The sequence below is a fragment of the Anas acuta genome, chromosome 17, assembly GCF_963932015.1.
Source record: "Anas acuta chromosome 17, bAnaAcu1.1, whole genome shotgun sequence".
NCBI lineage: Eukaryota > Metazoa > Chordata > Aves > Anseriformes > Anatidae > Anas > Anas acuta.
Window position 1 is genome coordinate 8,281,297 of NC_088995.1, and position 20,183 is coordinate 8,301,479.

General features: G+C 38.6%; 1 protein-coding gene and 2 long non-coding RNA genes across 4 annotated transcripts in view; 1 reads left to right on the forward strand and 2 right to left on the reverse strand.

Annotated features, from left to right (window-relative positions):
* LOC137865842 (uncharacterized) overlaps nt 1-9,554 on the reverse strand; it is a 32,288-nt gene extending 22,734 nt beyond the window's left edge. For both annotated transcript variants that reach the window (XR_011102081.1, XR_011102080.1), the window contains exon 1: nt 9,339-9,554. This is a non-coding gene — a long non-coding RNA (uncharacterized lncRNA). The remainder of the gene's footprint in view (nt 1-9,338) is intronic.
* Nucleotides 9,555-9,754: 200 nt separating this feature from the next.
* The window catches only part of SLC5A1 (solute carrier family 5 member 1), a 29,447-nt gene continuing 19,018 nt past the window's right edge, over nt 9,755-20,183 (forward strand). Inside the window, exons 1-3 of the mRNA XM_068701324.1 lie at nt 9,755-10,020; nt 12,193-12,264; nt 19,673-19,777. Of these exons, the coding sequence (XP_068557425.1) occupies nt 9,934-10,020; nt 12,193-12,264; nt 19,673-19,777 (264 nt within the window). The 5' untranslated portion in view covers nt 9,755-9,933. The remainder of the gene's footprint in view (nt 10,021-12,192; nt 12,265-19,672; nt 19,778-20,183) is intronic.
* Nucleotides 13,960-19,664, reverse strand: LOC137865843 (uncharacterized). The gene is made up of 2 exons (XR_011102082.1): nt 18,658-19,664; nt 13,960-17,538 (listed from the first exon to the last, which is right to left on the reverse strand). It is a non-coding gene; the product is annotated as an uncharacterized lncRNA (long non-coding RNA).

The following is a 20,183-nucleotide window of genomic DNA, read 5'->3' on the forward strand; positions in this document are numbered from 1 at the left end:
TGTTCACAAAACCAGTTATTTTATTGTAGAAGGCAGTTGGATTTATCAGGCATAGTTTTCCCTTGGTAAATCTGCAATAACTGTTCCCAGTCACCTTTTTGTTCCTTTGTGTGCCTGGAAATGGCTTTTGGGAGGATGTGTTCCTCTTCAAATATGGAGAATTCTGAAACTTTCCAGGGGTACACAGTCGATTTCAGTAGCAGAAATTACTGTTACAGCAACAAGTTGGCCAAAGTACTGAGAAAATTGTGCCTTAATATCTGAATAAAGCATTGTTTGTCTTGTAAGTTGGATCTGTGGGAAGGCGGATTTCTAGCAGCTCAAGTCTGATGCGGCTCATGTGTGTAAACACAATATCACAGCTGTACATGTCTGACAGCACAGATGTCATATTTATACTAGCTGATGGCATGGTATACTAAAGGATACACCCAAATGTGCTGCATCTTGATATCGAGTGTCCCCCTATGAAATAAAAAACGTGGAAGTTTGTGGAGAAGTTTATTCTTTGAGATTAGTCTCCTTCAAGTTCAACATCAGGAAAAAACACTGGGCTGCTATGAGGACACATGTGTTTCATGTGTGCCTGAATACTGTGCCATTTTTGACCTATCATCCCCAAACACCATTTGCCATGCTGTAGCAAAAAGCAGCATCAAACTGCTTAGGAGCTCACCCATAAATGGCTCTTTTCCTCTGAAAGCAAGCAACAGATATGCATGCAGACTCCCTTTGCTGAGAACACAAGCTCCTGCTTATCATGGAATATACCTAGTGAAAAAAGGGCAGACAGGGAGGTACAGTGGGTGGAGAAGGCTGCACAACTGCAGCTTTCTTTAGATGCTGACAAGACAAGCAAGTCAAAGTTGAAGGGCTTCAGTTTCTCAGTGTATGCAGTGTCTCGCTCTGACTAGAGCATCACGATTATGTGATTGTTCTTCAAATGTATGGAAACTGAGTGGAAAGAGGATTTTGGAGTGGGAGAGACATTGCTTATGTTATTTGATGATTTGGCAACGTTGGCACTAAACAGTGAGAAGGGAAGCCTTGGCACCTGTGACTGCCATTGTTCTGTTTTCAGGCAGTTTGGGGCTTTAAACCTACTGTTGCAATTTCAGAAGTGACATGAGCCAAGTGGAAGTTTCTTGACCCATTGGTATGAAGGCATGCACAGGTGCTAGTGGTAAACTTTCTTGTAGCTTGCCCCAGCTGGAGAAAATTATCTTCACAGTTGGCCACAGCTTTTCTTGATTCTCACTGACAAGAGTTATACTTTTTCTGTCAAACCACTGGACATTATGGGGTCACTGCTTAGTTTTGACATGGTTTAAAGTAACATGTTCAGATTCACTGAAGCATCAGATCATGATGAGAAGAGCCTTTACACGGTGAAAGGAGTCACCCTTCTATTGCTGCCAGTTATTCTGGGCTTCTAATGAATTATTAACAAGTAGTAAAATAATAGCCACTCTTAATCAGTTGTGTCCTGTGATTGTGCAGAACAATTAGCGTTCTCTACCCCTTGTGATCTCTAAGAACAAGGATATATAAAAGTACCAGGAAAGGTAATTTGTAATGAATGAACACGTGAAAGTAGCCTCTTATATTTGGAGACTCAGCTTCTTAGAGATAATCCTATTACTGATATGCAGGAAATCTCTTGGAATTTTTCTAAGTTGCAACATATAAATGAATATAAAAATGAATGTTTCTAGATGACAAAAGAATTCCCAAAAGCTACATATGTGTTTTCCAGCACAAAATCTTCAACGTATTATTTATATAGATTTGTGGTTTGCTTACTCTCTAAAGCATTCAGATCAAATTTTATCTGTGAGCACAAATGGAAATTCAAGTTCTTAATTGACCCTTCAGCACTACACCCAGAATGTCCTGGAATGTTAATCTCTCATTCTATCAGTGATCTTTACCTGATGTTCCTAAAACATTTACACTTCTTTTGCATAAGCAGATCTTGCTATTCTGGGACTAATCACTGAGAGGAGATTGTGAGCTTGTACTCACAATGTTATGTAGCCCCTCTGGATGTGTTTGGATCGCAATGGAAGCTACATTCTTATCTGGGGTGACTCTGGTACTCAACCTGATCTACATAGGTAAGTCTTAATGTCCTCAGCAAAGTTTCCAGTAAAGCAACATCCTGAAGATATGAAACTTCTTAACTGACGATTAGAAATGTTCCAAATTTTACACACCCTTCTTAAACATAGTGTACTGCACTTTGCAACAGCACCCCAATCACAAGTTCCACACCTGAAATATTGTGAAAGTAAAGACTAGTTTAAAGCTAACAAACATATTGCTGTAAGCATATGTAGAGAACCTGTCATCAGTACTTCACTTCCTTGCCCAGTTACCACCCAGTTCACATTAACAATCTTTAGTATGTCCTAGGTTATCATGAATTTATTCATCGATCCTTGTTTCTGATGGATTGTCACATATGGATTTTACATACTGTGTTAGGTGTAGCAGGCTTCTTGGGAATAGGATTACTGACACAAGTGATGATGATGTTAAAAACATGGTAATTATTGCCACAAGTATAAGTAATATAATAAGTATCGCTGCTGAGTTAGGTGGATTTAGTTACGGCCTCTTCCATGTATTCATTACCAATGATGCTGAGTCTTGAGGTTTCTGGCAGTTAAAGGGGCTGTCAAAGACTATTGAAGGCCATGGGAGTTTTTTCTTTCAGCGGTGTTGCTTGGGTAATAAGTGAAGTTGATGCATCTTGATGCTAAAAGCCTTAGTATGCTCTTATTGATTTTCCACTTTGTTTTCATCTCTGGCTACAAACGGCAAAACTTGAAATGTTAGACCTAATAGATCTAATATGACAACCTTGGGGAGAAACTCTGGGCTTTTAGGTGGAAAAAAAAAAAAAAAAAGGTTTTCTCTCTCCCCTTCTTTCAGTATTGGCATAATTTGCCTGTAGGTGGTTATATTCATGTTTCTACTTAACATTATTGAAATGAATAATTTGATATATGGTACAAAAGATGTATTTAAGATTTCAGCTGCAGACTGTGCAGTGGATTGAATGAATGAAAATATTACTGTAATTACTATTTTTGGTAAAAACGTTCAATTTTTGATGAATACAAGCATCATAGAGCAAGAGCTCAACACTGCTGAGGAGAAAAGGAGAAAGATGTATGGCTAGGTTTTTATTTCTGTTGTGCCGATCCTGGGATGTATGGTTCAGGAATGCATACAACAGCTTCAGGACATTTGTTCCCTGAGGAAGATTTCTTCTAATGGAGAACATCCATAACTGAGTATCACTTCTATTCTCTGTATTCTGTAGCGGTTTGGGGAATACCTGCTCATCCAGTTAGTCAGGCTTTCTGGGTGTTTTGAGTTGTCAGATAACAGGAAAGATACGGCTTTTGAAGCCAGTGTATTCCTAAATATTTTCCTTCTTGTGCCTGAGCATTCTTTAGGTGGTAATCAGCCCCTGTGTTCTCTTCCCTTTAACAAAGAAGGCAAGTGTCAATAACCTTGAGAATGCTAATGTCTTATTGACTATTGCCTTTAAGCACTGTTTCAAATTAAAAGCTCTCTCAGCACAATTTTAACTACGTTTGAAACATCCGCAATCTGTCTACCCTAGGGATTTAGCAGTGTCCAAACTGGAAGAGCAGATTTGTTTTAGCAAGAGTTGGATAGTTTGAAGAGTTTGAATAGTTTGTTACATGCAATCATCAGTTTGTCTGACATTCTAGTTCATCTCCTTACAGCAGGATGCAGGGTAGCAAATTTTACATCACCTGTAAAGATGAAGAATTTTTTTATGTGCTGGTGTCATCAAACACTCATAAAAATGTAAGTGACCAACTCATGTCTCAGTCAGATTCCCAGAAATACCCACGCCCATCATCACTGTCGTCATGCGCTGTCTTATATACGCAGCTAAATCCTCACATAAACAAACATTGTATGTATTGGTATGCACATACACCACAGACAGAAATAATACCTGTTTAGATCTAATATATAAAACTGTTAACCTGGGAGGTCCACATACTAAAATCCCTTCTAGAAATGTTCTGCTTTCTTCAAAATGATGATTAAAATCTACCCAAAGACTGCATCAGATAGATATTTCATATTGTAGAGGAGATTTAAATGATAAATCTTTTAAATTATGTCACTTTAATAAGGTCTTGGCAGTCAAAACAAGATTATAAAATTTATATATATTGAGGTTGCAGTTTTAGTAGTGACAGAATTTTGCAGTGACTGACAGGTATCAGAAGTATCAGAAGGCTTTGTGTGAAGTATTTTGAACAGAATGCATATAGCTACCTGAATTTGATTGTTTACTAGACTACCACTAAACTCAAGATGTCGAGTTAAAACATCAGAGATGTCGAGTTAAAATTATCATAGAACGGCTTGGGTTAGAAGGGACCTTAAAAACCACTGAGTTCCACCCCCCTACCATGGGCAGGGATGCCACCCACCACACCAGGTTGCTCAAAGCCCCATACAGCCTGGCCTTGAACACCTCCAGGGATGGGGCAGCCACAGCTTCTTTGGGCAGCCTGTGCCAGTGCCTCACCCCCCTAACAGTAATAATTTCCACGTGACATCTAATCTGAATCTGCCCTCTTTTAGTATAAAACCATTTCCCCTTATATAGTTATGATTGGAATAAAAAGAATATGCTAGCAAAAATATATATTCTGAGTTAGTAATCTAAATCAAAGCTTCAAATATTAGTTGAGTGATAACTTTGTCCTAGCCATTGAGTTATTTAACTTGCTTAGTCATAAGCCTCTTGTGTCATTCTGGACTATAAGTCCTGCTGCTTTCCATAGAACTTTGAAATTGAGAGAAAACATTTGTCCTCTTTGTTCTGCTTGAGATTCTGTCAGAACTCAGTCTGACCAAAAGATGTCTGCACATCTTACTGTTCCCTGTTTCTGATAATCTTTTGCTGTTTAAGCAATCAATTGATTTGTTGCAAATATGAATACCATGTCTTTCAGTTCAAATTCCTAAAATAATGTTTATTCTGGGTTCTCTCCCACTATGTTTTCTGTTTTTACCAATTTTCCAGAACCTTCATGACGTATTTTGTACAGTGGGAACATATTAATCAGATTTTTTCCTCATTTAATTTCCTGACCAAACATTGTACAAACAAGCTTAACTGAAGAGTGCTTGAGCACTTGGAACCCTGTAGAACAAAGTGATGTAGCTTTATACATATATATATATATATATATATATATATATACATACAGACTCATACACATATATAATATATGAGGCTATTACACTAGTAGATTATGGTATTTTCCCCCCACACTTGGATTTCTTTAATCAAATTAACCTGTCATATACAATAAATAATAATGTATTTGTTATTCCTCAAGGGAAATCAAAACATATCTGCAAAAGCTGAAGTTATCTGTTACTCAAGAGTGATTACATTTATTTCAAGCAAAATGGAGTATGAATAACCAGGGTTTTCATTAGGTCACTTGAACAACTGGAGAATGATTTCAATAGAAGAGGCCTTAACAGCTTATCCCCTGTTCATTTCTTTCCTGCATTTTATGGAATGGAGGCGTGGTTGTTCCTAGGCATGTCTGAAACACAAGTGGCAAAAATGTTTGTGAGAGTTGTGGTCATGATCGTGCGGGCAGTCTAGATAATTTTTTCTACTCTTTAATTTTAGCTAGAGTAAAAGTGGTAAAACAGCTTGTGTCTCTCAGAAAATGTTGTTTTAGGGGACAGGTAGGAAGCTCACAAGAAGGATTAATGAGCTTCTAACATAGACCAAATAAGAGGAATTGGATCATGAGAATAATGTTGTGTTACACAGTTCCTGAGATAAAAGTTGTTTTATGAGAGTGCTACTCAATTAAGAAGTTGCTTGTGGGGAACTATCTGCACAGCTGTCACGTGGCTAAATCTGGTGACAGCCTGCATTGGTTCTGAGGAGGATTTTTTAATCTGCTAAGGATTTTATTAAAATATAATAGTCCAAAGGGAAATTTGAAATGCATCTCATGCCATTAACTCTTCCGCATTGATGGCCTGAATTATAAAAATGAATAAAGCATTGATAAAATAAAAATAAAATCAAGTTAACTTATTTGTTATCTTGTAGGAGGAGTACAGTCCTTGGACTGTTGCTTTGATAACATTGGCAATGATACCACAGGGCTGGGCATATTTCATGATCATACAGAGATAATTTAATCACTTGCTGAAGGACTGACTATATCTACTTCAATTCTCTTGAGCTATCTGCATATGAATTTATTTTTATGTCCTCTGATATTTCTTCTCAATAGAGATGCTCAGCAGAAAATTGGTCCAGAAATACCATTCATTTTATTTTTTTCAGAAACACTTTTTTTTAATTTTATGTTTCTTGATCTGATCTTTTAATGAATAGGAATAGAATGAATGACCTTTCTGGTATCCTTTTAGCAAGGGAACTGTGTTCCTACTGTTAGCTACACCTCACTACTGGAGTTGGAATCTTTTTTTCCTTGTTAGCAATTCCTCTTTTATGGATTCCACTTTTTTTGTTTCCAACATCATTGTCATCCTTCTGTGAGTAATTCTTCTAATTAGATCCAAATTTTGCTCACTTAAGGAAGATTGCACAAATAGAAAATGGTCTTGTGCATCAAAAAAGTACTAAATAATGCTCCTGTCTCCTGCTCTGCTGTACTGTATTATTAGGACCATCTTAGGAAAACTTTGCTGAAAGCAAAATATCATATGCAGTTGTCCACTTGCAAGTATGATCTCTTTTCTCACCATGTTTATAGGATGTGGCTAGGAAACCAGCAAAGGAGGGGGAGAGACTTTGCTAACATAGTATGTGACCATTTACAATGTAAAATTGTTATCTGTTTTTGTCCTTTATCAATTGTACAGGCTAACTGATGTATAAACTAGCATTTCAGAGGAGCATCCCCAAAAGAAATCTTGTTTTATAACGAACTTTGGAGGAATGTTAGACAGTTCCTCTGTGGGAGGTAGTTTGCATACTAATGCATTGTTCTCTTTGTGGTTTGTTTGTTTCACTCTTTGCTTTATCATTTGCCATCATCAGGAGGAAGACTTACATGGGAGCTGGAATTCTGACATTGTGATCAGAGGGTGGCAGCTATTTCAAGCCTTTGTGATACAGTTTTTCGCAAGCAACCCACAAGCAGAACATTTGTTGCCAGTATGGTACTAGACAGAAACAATATTGGTCATGAAAAACACAATAAGTTTTTGGAGGAAGTGACATGTGTAACTGTTTGCATAGAGGCAACCTAAGACTTCTATAAATCTATAAATTAATTCCATTCAGGCTCCATCAGTGATCTGGTATGTGATTTTGAACAATTTACTACATGGTTTTTGCTTTCATCCTTTGTCTGTTTTGTCTATTCAGGTATGAATGGAGATATTCATGATATGCTAACGTTGTCAGACGCGGTCAGAGGAGAGTAATCACTGTAGACTTGGATACCTATGTTATGCTACTTAGACACATTGTTATTCTCACTCCAGTTAAAACCCCTCTTAAATGAGTTGACCTGGCTCACAACAGAGTAGAGAAATTTCCACAGTATATCAAATGATTTTGTCATTTTGTCCAGTACTGGAGCCCTGTAGTTGACCAGATACTTCAGTATGATGAACACACCCACTGAAGCATGTTGCTACTCTGGGTGAGAGAAAAAGAAATCATTGCCTCCTGATGCAAAGGTTGTGCTTCACATCAGGAGGTACACTCATGCTTATCTTCCAAAAGCTTTAATACAAGGCTAGGTTCAGCCTTTTTCAAGTCTGAAAACTTGGCTGACCTTTCAGAGACCATTTATATGCATGAAGTGATTCATTTAGTACACCAGTAATCTGCTGAGTATAACGCTTCTAGGATTCTCTTTGGACTGCAGATATGAGGATGTGGAGACCAGATATTAAGAGCCTTGGCAAAGCTGCCATCCCTTTTTAGTACTCCTGTAGAGAATGTTTAGTTTGTGTTTGTGGCCTTCAGAAAGAAAACAGAATTAAGTCAATGGTTCCACTCTATGTAATGAATGGAGTTGCATGATTGCCATTTTTTAGACATTTAATCTCTACTACTGTTTCAAGCCTTGGAGTCTTGATATAACCACGCTAGGATCTATGGACAGGAAGCTGTAATGTTTCCTAGCCTCTCTGAGCTCTTTTTTTTGCAGAGGTCTAGATGAGAACACAGGATATGTTACTGTAGATAAGCTCCTGTCTAATATTTTATTTCCTTTACCTCTGTAGATTGAAGCAGAAATGAAATTCCTGAAAATCAAACTTATTAGTTGCAAGGACACACAAGAATCTGGCAATCTTTGTAAAGAAGAGCCATCTACAGCCTATCTTAGGCAAACTGTTTCCTGATAATTAAGGTTAGTAAATAAGTCCTTTTCTTTTTTTTTTTTTTTTCCCTCCTCTGAAATACACAGTAGGGAAGGTTGCAGCTAATGAGAGTTCTGGATGCTCAGCAGCTTCCAGGGTTAATTTTTTTCTCTGTTGGCTTTATAGCTAACATTTCACAGACCTGCAGGACAAACTGAAGAAGGTGTTTTGGGAGGGAAGCCTAAACTGTCAGAGTACAGGATTGTTTTAGGAGTACCGAAGATCAAACAATAGTAATATTTTAAGTTTATTCTTAATGGAAATATAACAGCTTCTAAGACTTTGATGCCCTTTATTAGCCACAATTACAGAAGGGTAGTTCACCTGAGAAAAATTTGTTGCCAACAGATTGCCAGACCTCAATTTCAACTCCTGAGGAAATAAGCACTTCAAGATCAATCAAACCCACTGTGTTTTCTATGTACTGTACTGCTTGTTCTGCTCAGTGTGACTCCAAGTAACACACCACACACTTTAATCCCAAAAGGCCGATGTGAATGAATACTGATTCTCTAGCAGAGAGCAGGACTTTTGAATGTCCTCAGAAACATGCCTGGCACTTGTGGCTATGGTTCTAAATACCCTTAATTTTTCAGATTTCTTCTACCTCAAACAGGCATTGTTTAGGAAAGCTTCCCTATTATGGACTGTGAAGATCTGTATATAAACAGTGTGTCCCGTATCTTGTGACCAGTTATTTTGCTTAGCTTTATTTTGAAGTCAGAGGAACAAATAAAGGGAGAGCAGACCAAAGCAGCGATGAACTTTGAACTTATTTGAATGTGAAGCTGATTAGCTACAATTCAGAGAGCACAAAACCCCAGTCTGAACACCCTGAAATTCAGCACAGGAAGCTCCTGGATCTGAGTCTCGTGGTTCACATGCATCTTTACCTGCATCCATGTGAGAGATAAAAGCAGCTTCAAGTTGTCTCCTTCCCAGAAACATAGGGCTGCTTCTCCATTGTGTAATCCTGCTGAGCTGAGAGATGACATAGGGTGTCCCAGCTTCTGGACCCCTGGGTTTTCCCCAAGTGCCAAGTCACTCCTCCTCACAGATAATTGTTTACCATCATCATCTGAAAGAACTATGTCTTCCATGACTAGATTTACAGGTACAACCACTTCAAAAAAAAAAAAAAAAAGTATTCACAGTGAGGTAAATATGCGGGTTTATTGCAGCCAAGCCACTCCTTTCGGTGCTCATTCCTTCTTAGACATCTGCTCGTCGATGTTAAAACCCTGAGCACCTTTGGCAAGGGGAGTGAACTCTTAAATCTGCAGCACCTGTAGCAGGGGAGCAATATTTGAGAAGGAAGCGTTGTCCAGGGAAAAGCAGCAGTTCAACTCGTGTCCCATGTGAGACAAGTGAATCTGAAGTTATATATTATATAAGACGTAGGGGGATGACAGCAGTTTATCATTAACCTGAACTCTGCAAGAAGCATATAAGGAGGGAAAGAAGAAGAAAGCCAGAGAAGCAGCCAGGATGCAAACCCTCATAAGGATCAACAATGCTGCGGACATCTCTGTTATTGTCATCTATTTTTTGGTAGTCCTGGCAGTGGGACTATGGGTAGGTTGGGCTTTTTTTTTTCTTTTTTTGTGCTTGATCAACAGGTAGTTTATAGAGTCCTAGGAAAATGTCTCAGTGAATGGCAAATGTGTAATTGTATAAAGATCTTGGTGCTTAATTGAGATAGTTAATATGGAGATGGTGGGGCAAATGTGGGTATTTACTGGAGAGGGAAGGATGACCTGGAGAAGCATCTGTTTAACTGGATGAACAGAACTAGCGGAGAAGCAGGGTTTATATGGGGAAGGAGCTGAGAGATTGGATCAGTAAAGACCAGGCCAACTAGGGTTGCTGTTAGAAAGCAAGCTAGCAGGGAGTCGAGGGGGTGTAGCGCTGCAGAACGCAGGAGACTGCAGTGGGAATTGGTGGTGTGAGGTGATGCTGTAGGAAACAGCAAGAAGTGACAGTTGTGGGGAGAATAGTGGAGGTGGAGTCACTGTGTGAGGAGGGCAATATGTGTTGATGTCTGTGGTGTGAAACTGCTGCTACGACTGTGTGACAGGCTGAGGACCACAGACTGCTCTCAGCAGAGCAGTATTACTTTCGTGCTATTTTTTTTTTGCCAGCAGGACCTTGACTACAGGGAGCAGTGCCATGGAAACTATGAGGAAGGGAGAGTTTCAGGGGTGGCAAGAAACAGTGATCACTTTTTGTTTGTGATCTAAGCAGAGCTGTGCCTCCTGCTCCCTCCCAGGCAATGCAGAATACTGGAGGGCTGCAAGGGAAAACTCAGTGCCTAATCCTAAAACAAAGCACAATGCTTTCACAACGAATGGAGAAAGGCAGATGCTATCCTATTGGCATAGCCCTAGTGCTGAGGTGTCTGGGGATAATAGGCCAGTACCATGCTGTAAACCGTGGAATGTCACTGAATTTCAAAGCTGCTATTCTGAGGCATACTCTTTTTCCTTGGGGCAAGCACTCCTGGTCAATTGAGCGCCTGACCATTAACAAGCTGAGAGGCGGCACTGTCCCTCTGTAAACCTGTGCTTGCCAGGAGCATCCCAGGGGTCCATTGCACAGAACAGAAAAGTCAGCTGCCAAAAAAAAAAAAACAAAAAAACAATGTTCTTCCCTAGCAGTCTGGCAATGTTTTGAAGAGCACCAGAATTTTGGAGTGTACACAAAATGGGCACAACCCAGTCTTTATCTTTTTGTTGTGGTAGTAGATGTCAAAAACATTGGATAAAATGTGAATCCTCAGCGTAGCTGAACACCTTGCTGTCTCATGGAAGGGAACTGTCTGTGGGGTCTTTTCCATGGAAGTCTATTGGTGTAGTTGAACTTTCTATTAAAGGTCTGTGACAGAAAAGGGCTGATCTGTATCAGGTCAGATAATTGTGTTCTGAGTAATGCCTGGAACCATTTCTTTCCAGCAACAATGCTTTCTTTATTGGACAAATACTCCTGTGTGTAGTGAAATGGAAATCTATTGTAGACTTCCTTTCTTCTGCATCAGAATAAAAGATATGGCTAATTTTCTTCGAGTCTTCTTTCTTTATTTGCCTGTTCGAAGTCCATCAGAGGATACAATGGGAATCCAATATTTGGATCAGGCTCATGAAGAAAAATGGAGGAAGCTTTCCTCTAAAGCCCATCCTTAGACAAATATAAAATCAGTCTGTGAAAAGGAAATTTTAGCTGACTTCTATGTTTGATCTTTAGAGAGAAGTGAGTGCACTGTTAATACCACAACAAGAAAATAGGTTTTTGTAGCTATCTGCTAGGGTTGGATAATACTATATAGAAAAGCTGCATAGAATAGAAAATTCCATGAACTTGCAACTTAAAAATCAGTCTTCTTTGGTGCCTAAAATCAAAGGGATCATTGCTTTCATGAAGTGTTCACACGATTTGCACACTAAACTTTTAGTTGTGATCAATTGTATCATTACATTTAATTTTATTTTGAGGTTTTGGTTGTAGTGTAACAAAAAGTGAAGCAATGAAACTTCAAGGGTTAATATAGACCTAGATACGAAATCATTGTTCAGTTGTATTGTTTTCTTCATTGTAAGCTTGTTCTATCTAACCACTTTGTTTATTTCTTCCACTTTACCTTCCCCATGTATTTTACCTCTCTGTCTTAGCAGTTTGTTATTAGTCTGTATATAGCTTGCCTAATATACTTAAAATATGATTAAATCGTTTTTTCTTTCTCTTTTTTTCCAGGCTATGTACTCAACCAACCGAGGGACAGTCGGTGGATTCTTCCTGGCTGGACGGAGCATGGTTTGGTGGCCGGTGAGTTCAAACACTGTGTGTATATGAAAGATGCTTGTGTATGTGCATCCACCTCATGTGAGTATGTCTAGCCTTTAAATATATAATAGAAATAGAAATACAGAGTATTTCTACATTAGTTTGGAGACTGTGATGGCTATGTCATGTAGGTGCACCCTGCTCAATTTCAAACTCTTTTTCTAGCCACAGTGATACAGTGATAACTGCACAACAAAACCCACGTGACAGGCAGGGTAAACTGTTGGGGAAATTGTATTGAGCTCTGAGTTGTCTTGGTTGTGTTGCCAGCTTGCTTGAACATAGATACATTGGTGATGTCAGTGTAGATAAATCCTATGCTTTGTCTTTCAGCCCACTTAAATAATAATAAAAATATTTTGAATTTAGTACTTTCACTGCACTCAAATAAACTGACTCATATTGAGGTTATCACTGAGAAAAGTTGCTCATTTTTTTCCCCAATATTGCTTTAGGGTTTGCAATTTTGTTTACAAGTTCTGGTCAGTACAAAAAGAAAATCCTGGGAAAATTGTGATAAAATATTGGTAAAATGTAGTTTAAAATTTATTTAAATATTATGTGTGACTTACACTGTCTTTGGAGCTGTCTTTTTGAGCTTGGTCTCAAAAAGTATCTTTGCATATTATTAAGATTTTTGATTTAAGATTCACCCACATGGATTCAGTTACAGGATCCAGGGGGAGACAGAGTAAATGTTTGTTCTGTAAAAATTTAAGGAATTTTATTGAAGTAGGTTGCACAAATAACTAGACCTATTTCAGTCACCTTCACTTCAAGTTCCAATCTGCCTTTTGGGGCTGCCATTCTAATGACATAAAAAGATTAAAGGGTGGTGCTAGTAAAAGGTGTCTTCATTTGGTAGAGTAGATCTAAGAAAATTCAAGTTCTGTTGGAAGCTTGAGGAAAGAGTAAAGCTTCCTTTCTCTCCTTTCCAAGCTATTATAAGATAAATCACATAAATTTAGCAGGAAAAATAAACTTACTCAACAGTCAGTTTAATCAGTGGGCTGGTTTTAACCTTGTACGATTCTGTCTGCCTGTCAAGGGTGAATATGAATACCTTTTTGTGCAGACATAAAAGAAAATGGAAGAGACAAGGCAGGAAAAACTCACCAAGAGAACTTTCTATCTTGCTGCAGAGGCATAGAAAACTCCTAATGATTCTTCTAAGACCCAAGGAAGGTTAACAAACACAGAGTGCTCTGGCAACACAAAAACAACATATTCAGCTCCCTTCCTCCAGTAAGAAGACAAAAGGGATGACCCTGTGGTGCAGCAGTTGCTGCTAGGATCATCTCTCTCTCCTGCCCAAAGTATGCAAGCTCAGCACGGATGAAGTGCTATTCATCAGTGCAGTCTTAAGACCACCCCTTCAATCCTTCCTTCTGGAATGCCAGGAGTGTCTTTCTGCACCATAAAAACAAACCCTTCTTGCTTTTCTTCCTGATATCACTCAAAATAAACAAATGACCAGCACTCAAACTGCAAGCTAAATACTATGTCAGCAGCACCACCTTGGAGAGTTTGCCTCAGATGAGAAGAGATTCCAAAATATCTATGCAAACTGGGCTGGAGTGACTAGGAAACCAAGGAAAGTATAGAAAGTTCAGTCAAAGATATGATCTTAATTCTGTGACAGCTAACACTGTACTTATTTTTTTTTTCACTTGTTTGTTTTTTTTTTTTTTTAAACTTTATTTTACTTTATTTTCGTGTCACATCAGGGCTAACCTGATTTGGTTGAGGGGTAGGGGAAGTTTTGTAAGTGATCTCTTATTTATTAAATTTCTTCCCTGTAATTTCAGCATAACAACTCTTGCCATGCAATCGATTGCCTTCTGAAACAGAAAGGAAAAAATCCCTCCACTAACTTGTTAAAATTTAATTCCATTTTACTAATTGTATTTTTCTATGTTTATACTGTGTTCTATGTGCTACAAGGCAGCCATAAGTAGCTTTTCTGATTCCACAGGGAAAGAGACTCATTAGCAGTGTATTAGGATCTCTTACTGGCAGGCCTGGGAAAGGGAATCTGTTCACCTAAATGATCTAATTGCTGTGGTTTAGAGTAGAGAGGTCTGGCACTCAAGGGCTGGAGGTTACTCCCACTTTTGTTATCGATTTTGCATGTGATTTTCAGTCGCTTTGCCTGATTGTGATTCCATTTCTCAATGTATAAAGTACGAGCAATACAGTTATCATGGGCCAAATCTGTCCAACTTTGTCTCTGTTCACTCCAGCAGAGTCTGTAAAGTTTGCTTGGTATTTCACAGAACTAAGCCCTTAGCTTGTCTTTTCTGGCTGTTCTGCCGAGGGCATGGGTCACTTCTGTGTTATTTCACTGAAATCATTGTCCTTGATGCAGTGGATGAGTCAACTCAGTAGCTCCAGTAGTTAATTAGGGATCAAGATATATAATTATGTTCTTGCTGATTGCCAGAAATTTAAATCCATCACGAGTTAATTGCATGGTAGGAAATGCTGTGCCCTTTACACAGTGTTTTTAGAGAAAATGAGGGAAGAATTTTCAAGAAACTGGTTTTGGTCTCTTGTGCTCTGAGGGAAATGTCTTTAGGAAAGGCATGTATGGCTCTTTAAATACTCATAACCAACTGTAGTTTTTCCAAAGAGTCATAGAGTACATCAAAATAAGTGCCTGCTTTGTAACACTGGGCATTGCAAACTGAATTTTTAACTTCTTTTGTTAAAATACTTTCTAGCATTGTAAGAAATGAGGTGCCTATTACTGGAAAACAGTCAGCTTCAGTAGTAGCCAGTTCCTAAGGATTAACAGGACTTCAAGCACAATAATAATTAAAAAGCAGCAACGACAAAACAAACAAAAAACCCCACTACCATTAACAACAACAAAAAACTTTTGATTTTGAAGCTTTTTTGCTTTTGAATATTGTTTTTCAGGTTTTGCAGTTTTGCAGACAAAGTTGCCTGCACACTTATGAGTTACCTGATATGCCTCAGTTCCAGAGGCATAAAAGCTAATAAGGCAGAGTGTGGTACCTGGTAGGCATCCAAAGTTCAACTGTGGTTGGAAAGATTTACTGAATAGTAAGTGGGAAGTGTTTTATACTTGAGAGCATAATGCACTTCAAAAATAAATATCTCTCAGTTTATTTAATGTTATTGATGCATTGATCTTTGTGTGCAAGGTAAGAATTAAAGGGAAACATACAGGGTTTTGTTTCAGCTCTGTGTGGGTTATTTTCATCAGAACTGATCACTGGCACAATTTTTCTGATCTCTGCAGCCAGTTAAATTTTACTTATTCTCAGAATTCTCCCCATTTGCTGAATCTGACAGTGTTATGAGGAGCCAGTAAAGACAACCCTGGTATGAATAAGAAGTGTACTTCATTTCCTTAGATGAAGTGGAATAAGAAATTAATTATTTTGTCAAGTTCCATACAAAAATAGTGTAAAAGCAATTGTTGTCAGAGTAAAAAGAATTATAAAAAAAAAAAAAAATCAGAGCAAACCTCCAGTAGTAAAGGAGAAGTTAAACGAAAAAGATTACTATAGAACCTGTCAGAATTTTCCAGCCAGCCCGGAGAACACCTCCAGGTTTAGTTCAGCAGTAAAGCAATACATTAAACTTGCAGAGTAAGAGAGCAGAATAAATGCTTCTTTCTTTGGGTCTCAGGGCCTTGAAGGAACAAAGGAATGAGAAATTTGTCCAGGGAAGAGGGGTTTGAGGAGCATCTTTTGCAGGTGACACAGGGGAGAGGTTATACCATGCAACAAGGCTTGTGGAGCCTTTCTGCTGTTCTCAGTTGAGGGGCTAAACGTGGGTCCTCTCTTTGCCACAGGAAAGGTGTGCTCAGGGTTGGGGAAATAAGTTTGATACTGAGCTAACACTTTCAGAAAGGAAAGAGGACATTAGGGACAATAGGATATCTATTAGCAGGTCCTGGGAGGCAGGAAAGGCATAAGCTGCAAAGTCTGAACACTATCACTGCAGTGGTCACTGATTTGCAAAGTGTGTTGCATACGGTTTGGAACAGCGAGTGCCAGGATGTCAGTGCATCCTAAAGTTAATGAAAAGAGCAAGGTGAATCGGTTAATGAATAACATGGAAAAAACATAGTGATCATCACTTGCCTGCAGTGTGATGGTACTTTTCCTGAACAGAGTACTTGTGTTAAAACCTGACCTCTTAAAAGATTTTAAAAGAGTTAATGTTCCACGTTCCAGGTTAGTTCAGTTTTTTGCCCTCTCTTTCCCTCTTAACAGGTTTTGTTCCTTTCAATAAACTTTCCTCTTTACTTTTCCTCTTATATCTGTTTTTAAAATCAGTTCACTAATGCATTCACTGAGAATGGTTAACAATTCCTGAATATTTTTCCCTCTTCCCTCCCCCAACTTCAGCCCATCCTCTGACTTACAGTCATGCAGATGGAAGAAATCAAATATGGAGACCTGCTCTTTCAGTGGTGCTCCCCAGGGAAAAGAGGCAAGCCAGAGACAAACACCCATCCTGTTACACCTCTATGTGCTCTATTGTCACTCCAGCAAGGCAAAAAGACCATCTTATCAACTTGATTCATCTCTGTTACTCAGATCACAGAGAAGAAATTTTAGCCACGTAACTTCTGGGAATTTAGACACCTTTAATGCTGCCCTGTGGTGAGGGAGCAGTGTAAATGTTTACTTGGAGTCTTTTGAGAAAGAGCATTCTTTACGTCATGTGTAGGTGTACTGCAGCACGTACCAATTGCAAATCAAACAATTCTGATGATCAGCCTCCTCAGTATAGAAATGTTTCACCAGGAGGTTCTTTGCACACTACACATCTGCCCACCACACATCTGCCTTCTTCCTTCCTCCTTAAAGTACTGCCATCGCAGGTGGGAAATTTCTCTTCCCCTCTGGCATCAGCAGCTGCCAGGGCATAAGCATATTTGGTAAACACTCCTCTTGCTTTAACCATGCTGTAGTTTTCAGAGTAATATACATTTCCCCAGTATGAAGTAAAGGTGATATGTGCATTCACATTGTTTTGTCCTCGCACTGGCCCTAAACATGGTGGCAATTTTGCATTGCTTTGGGTACATTTCACATTTTTCTTAAAATACAGCTGTGCCCTGGATGAAGCTGGGAACACAGAATTACCAGCGAATGTTACAGTAGGTCCTGTGTTTTCAGGTGCTGAGCCAAAGCCTACTATAGCTGTCAGTTCTTCAAGTTCTTCATTAACTGCTTTTGTTTCTTGGATCTGCTTGCAGCACATTTTAGGCTTCTGAAACAGGAAAGGGAACACATTAAATAAAATCAGGGATTAATGTAGTTAATCTTTACTGGTGATTGCATTTCTGGTAACCTAGATTTAAGTTTAATTATTCATCTCCAGGAAAAGCACTGGACAACAGTACTAATGCTACTATTAATGGTATTTGTTTCTTCATGATCATTGATGAGAAAATATTGCTGCTGTCACAAAGAGGTTAAAAGCAAAAGGTTTTTCTATTACCAAGGATCTCTGTCTTATTTGCTAATGCTTGTTGCAAGACTTGTGATTCCTGTAGAAACATCTTTCATGTGACAAACTGGTTACATTTCTGCAGGGCACAACTGACTTTAAAAAAAAAAAAAGTCCAGAACTGAGTGGCCTAGAGACAGAAGCTCCCTGTCACAGCAGAAGAACAGTTTGTCTGCACTAAGACCAGAAGAAATCAGGAGACCAAACAAAGGAAAGGAGCAAAAAGTTAGCTTGGAAAAGAAAGCAGTAGATGGATGAATTTTACTTGTTGCATATAAAAAATGGGGGAGGAAAATCTATTTTGTGATTAGAGATCAGGACTGTGAGATAAAGAGTGTGGATGCTATTCCTGGCTGTGGCATAGTTCTATAGAACAAAACTGATCTTCAGAGATGGATTTCAATGATGAAATCCCTTTTATCCTCCTGAATCTCAGGCAATCGTCCCTGTGCTCTCAGAAAGATTGACTTAATTTTTACTGCTGCACAAAGAGCTCACTGCAGACCTGGAAATTTGTAACTTTTCACATATGTTTTAGGACCCTAAGAATCATTCAGTGAGCTGCAGACAAGCGATATTTCTCTCTTTTGTAAGGTAACTCCAAGCATGTTCCAAGTGCTGCCTGTATTTGGGAACTGCATAAGGAGAATGTGCAGGTGCAGGTCCTGCATTCATGGTTCTAAAAACATTCTAAAGCATTTTGGGGTTTTTCAGCTTGAGGGATCAACCTTAAAAGAGAGCATTATTAGAAGCTGATCAGCAGAGCTTCTTTCACCTGCTTTCTATATGCTTTTTCTTTTAATCCTGTTTCATTTTTTCTTTGTAGTTTTCATAGGACACAGAGAACAAATAGAAGTGAATTAAAAAATGTTCACTCACATCTTCTCTTCTTAGAACTACTTCAGCTCACATCTTCTGCCTACAATATCCAGTCCAACTTCCTTTTCCCCTCAAGTTTTTATCCTGCATCCTTCAGTTTCTGGCCTTGAAAATTATCGTTTGGTATTTATACTGCCTTTAACGTTTTCATTTCAAATGAAGGGAACTTTATACCTTTTCTCTTAATCTTTTACTGTAGTCTGAGCTATTTGATGAAAAATTAGATCTTTCAGGCTAACCTGTGTTTTCTGAATGGCTCTGAGTGCCTTAATTTAGCATAAACCTTTGCTGATTTTGGTCTTTCTCCAAAGAAAGTGTTTCTCCAAAGAAAGTGTTCTTCTTGTGTTTTCCCCAGCGTTCTCTCTGCTGGATCAGTGCAAGATCTGGGGGTCTTAGAGATACAGCATTCATTAAATATAGCTCCTAATTTGCTGGATTTTGTATCTTCCAGAAACACTTTTCTCAGCAGATATTTCTGCCGTGCATCTTGAAGAATTTAATTAAGTTAATCCAATATCTTCGGACTAAGCTTGAACCAACTACAAAGTCTGCACAACTCTTACTGATTACACATTTAGTCTCGTAGTTTGCAGAACTTTAATACGAAGTACTGGGAGTGCTGGTTTGGCAAGTGGGCATGCACTTGTTTCCTCCTTGAGCAAGTCAGACCACAGTCCTCTTGTCTAATTGTTTGGGTATCAACAAATGTCAGTCAAGTTTTGCAAATATTTGAAAATCTGTATTGGTGCCATAACCTGTTTGCCTCATCTGGAAGATCATCTCCTTTGCAGCATTGTATTATTCTTGTTTTAGATACAATGGCTGGAGTCTCAGATTTTGGGGGATGGTGGACAGGAGGGAATAAGATGGACTCTTGAAAGTAGTCAAGGCAGTTGTTTGTCAGTTGTTCTTATCACGATCTAATGACAGATAGGCCTGAGTTGAAAATGCCAAATGAATGTGATTTTTTTCAAAACAGGAATGAAGAACCAAATCTTGTTCTTTCTTTTTCCAGATTGGTGCCTCTCTGTTTGCCAGTAACATTGGTAGTGGACATTTTGTGGGCATAGCAGGAACAGCAGCAGCTGGAGGAATTGCCATCGGAGGATATGAATGGAATGTAAGTGGCATGCATTTGAGTGAACATTTGTGATATCGGGATTATCTGCAGAGGTTAATCAAGATAACATTGACTAATAATTTTAGGCTGCCAAAGTTTGTGCTTGGCAACACTTATTTCTGTACAGACCCTACAAATGCCAATGTTACCTACTATCTTGGTGCAGTTGTCTTACTTGGTCCTTGTCCAAGCGACTGAGAAAAGATGACTCTTTTCTATTGAATGAGGCTTTTCAGAGACCGTTTTAACCAAATAAATCAGTGGATTCTCTTCTCTTACATGTCTTTTGATTACTTTTTATTTATAAAGACTAATCTCTGACTGTAGAATGTCTGGAAGAAATAAGCAGATTTATAATCCACAGTATTTTTTACAGCAGTTTTCTGTATAGAAATTGTTGAGGAGG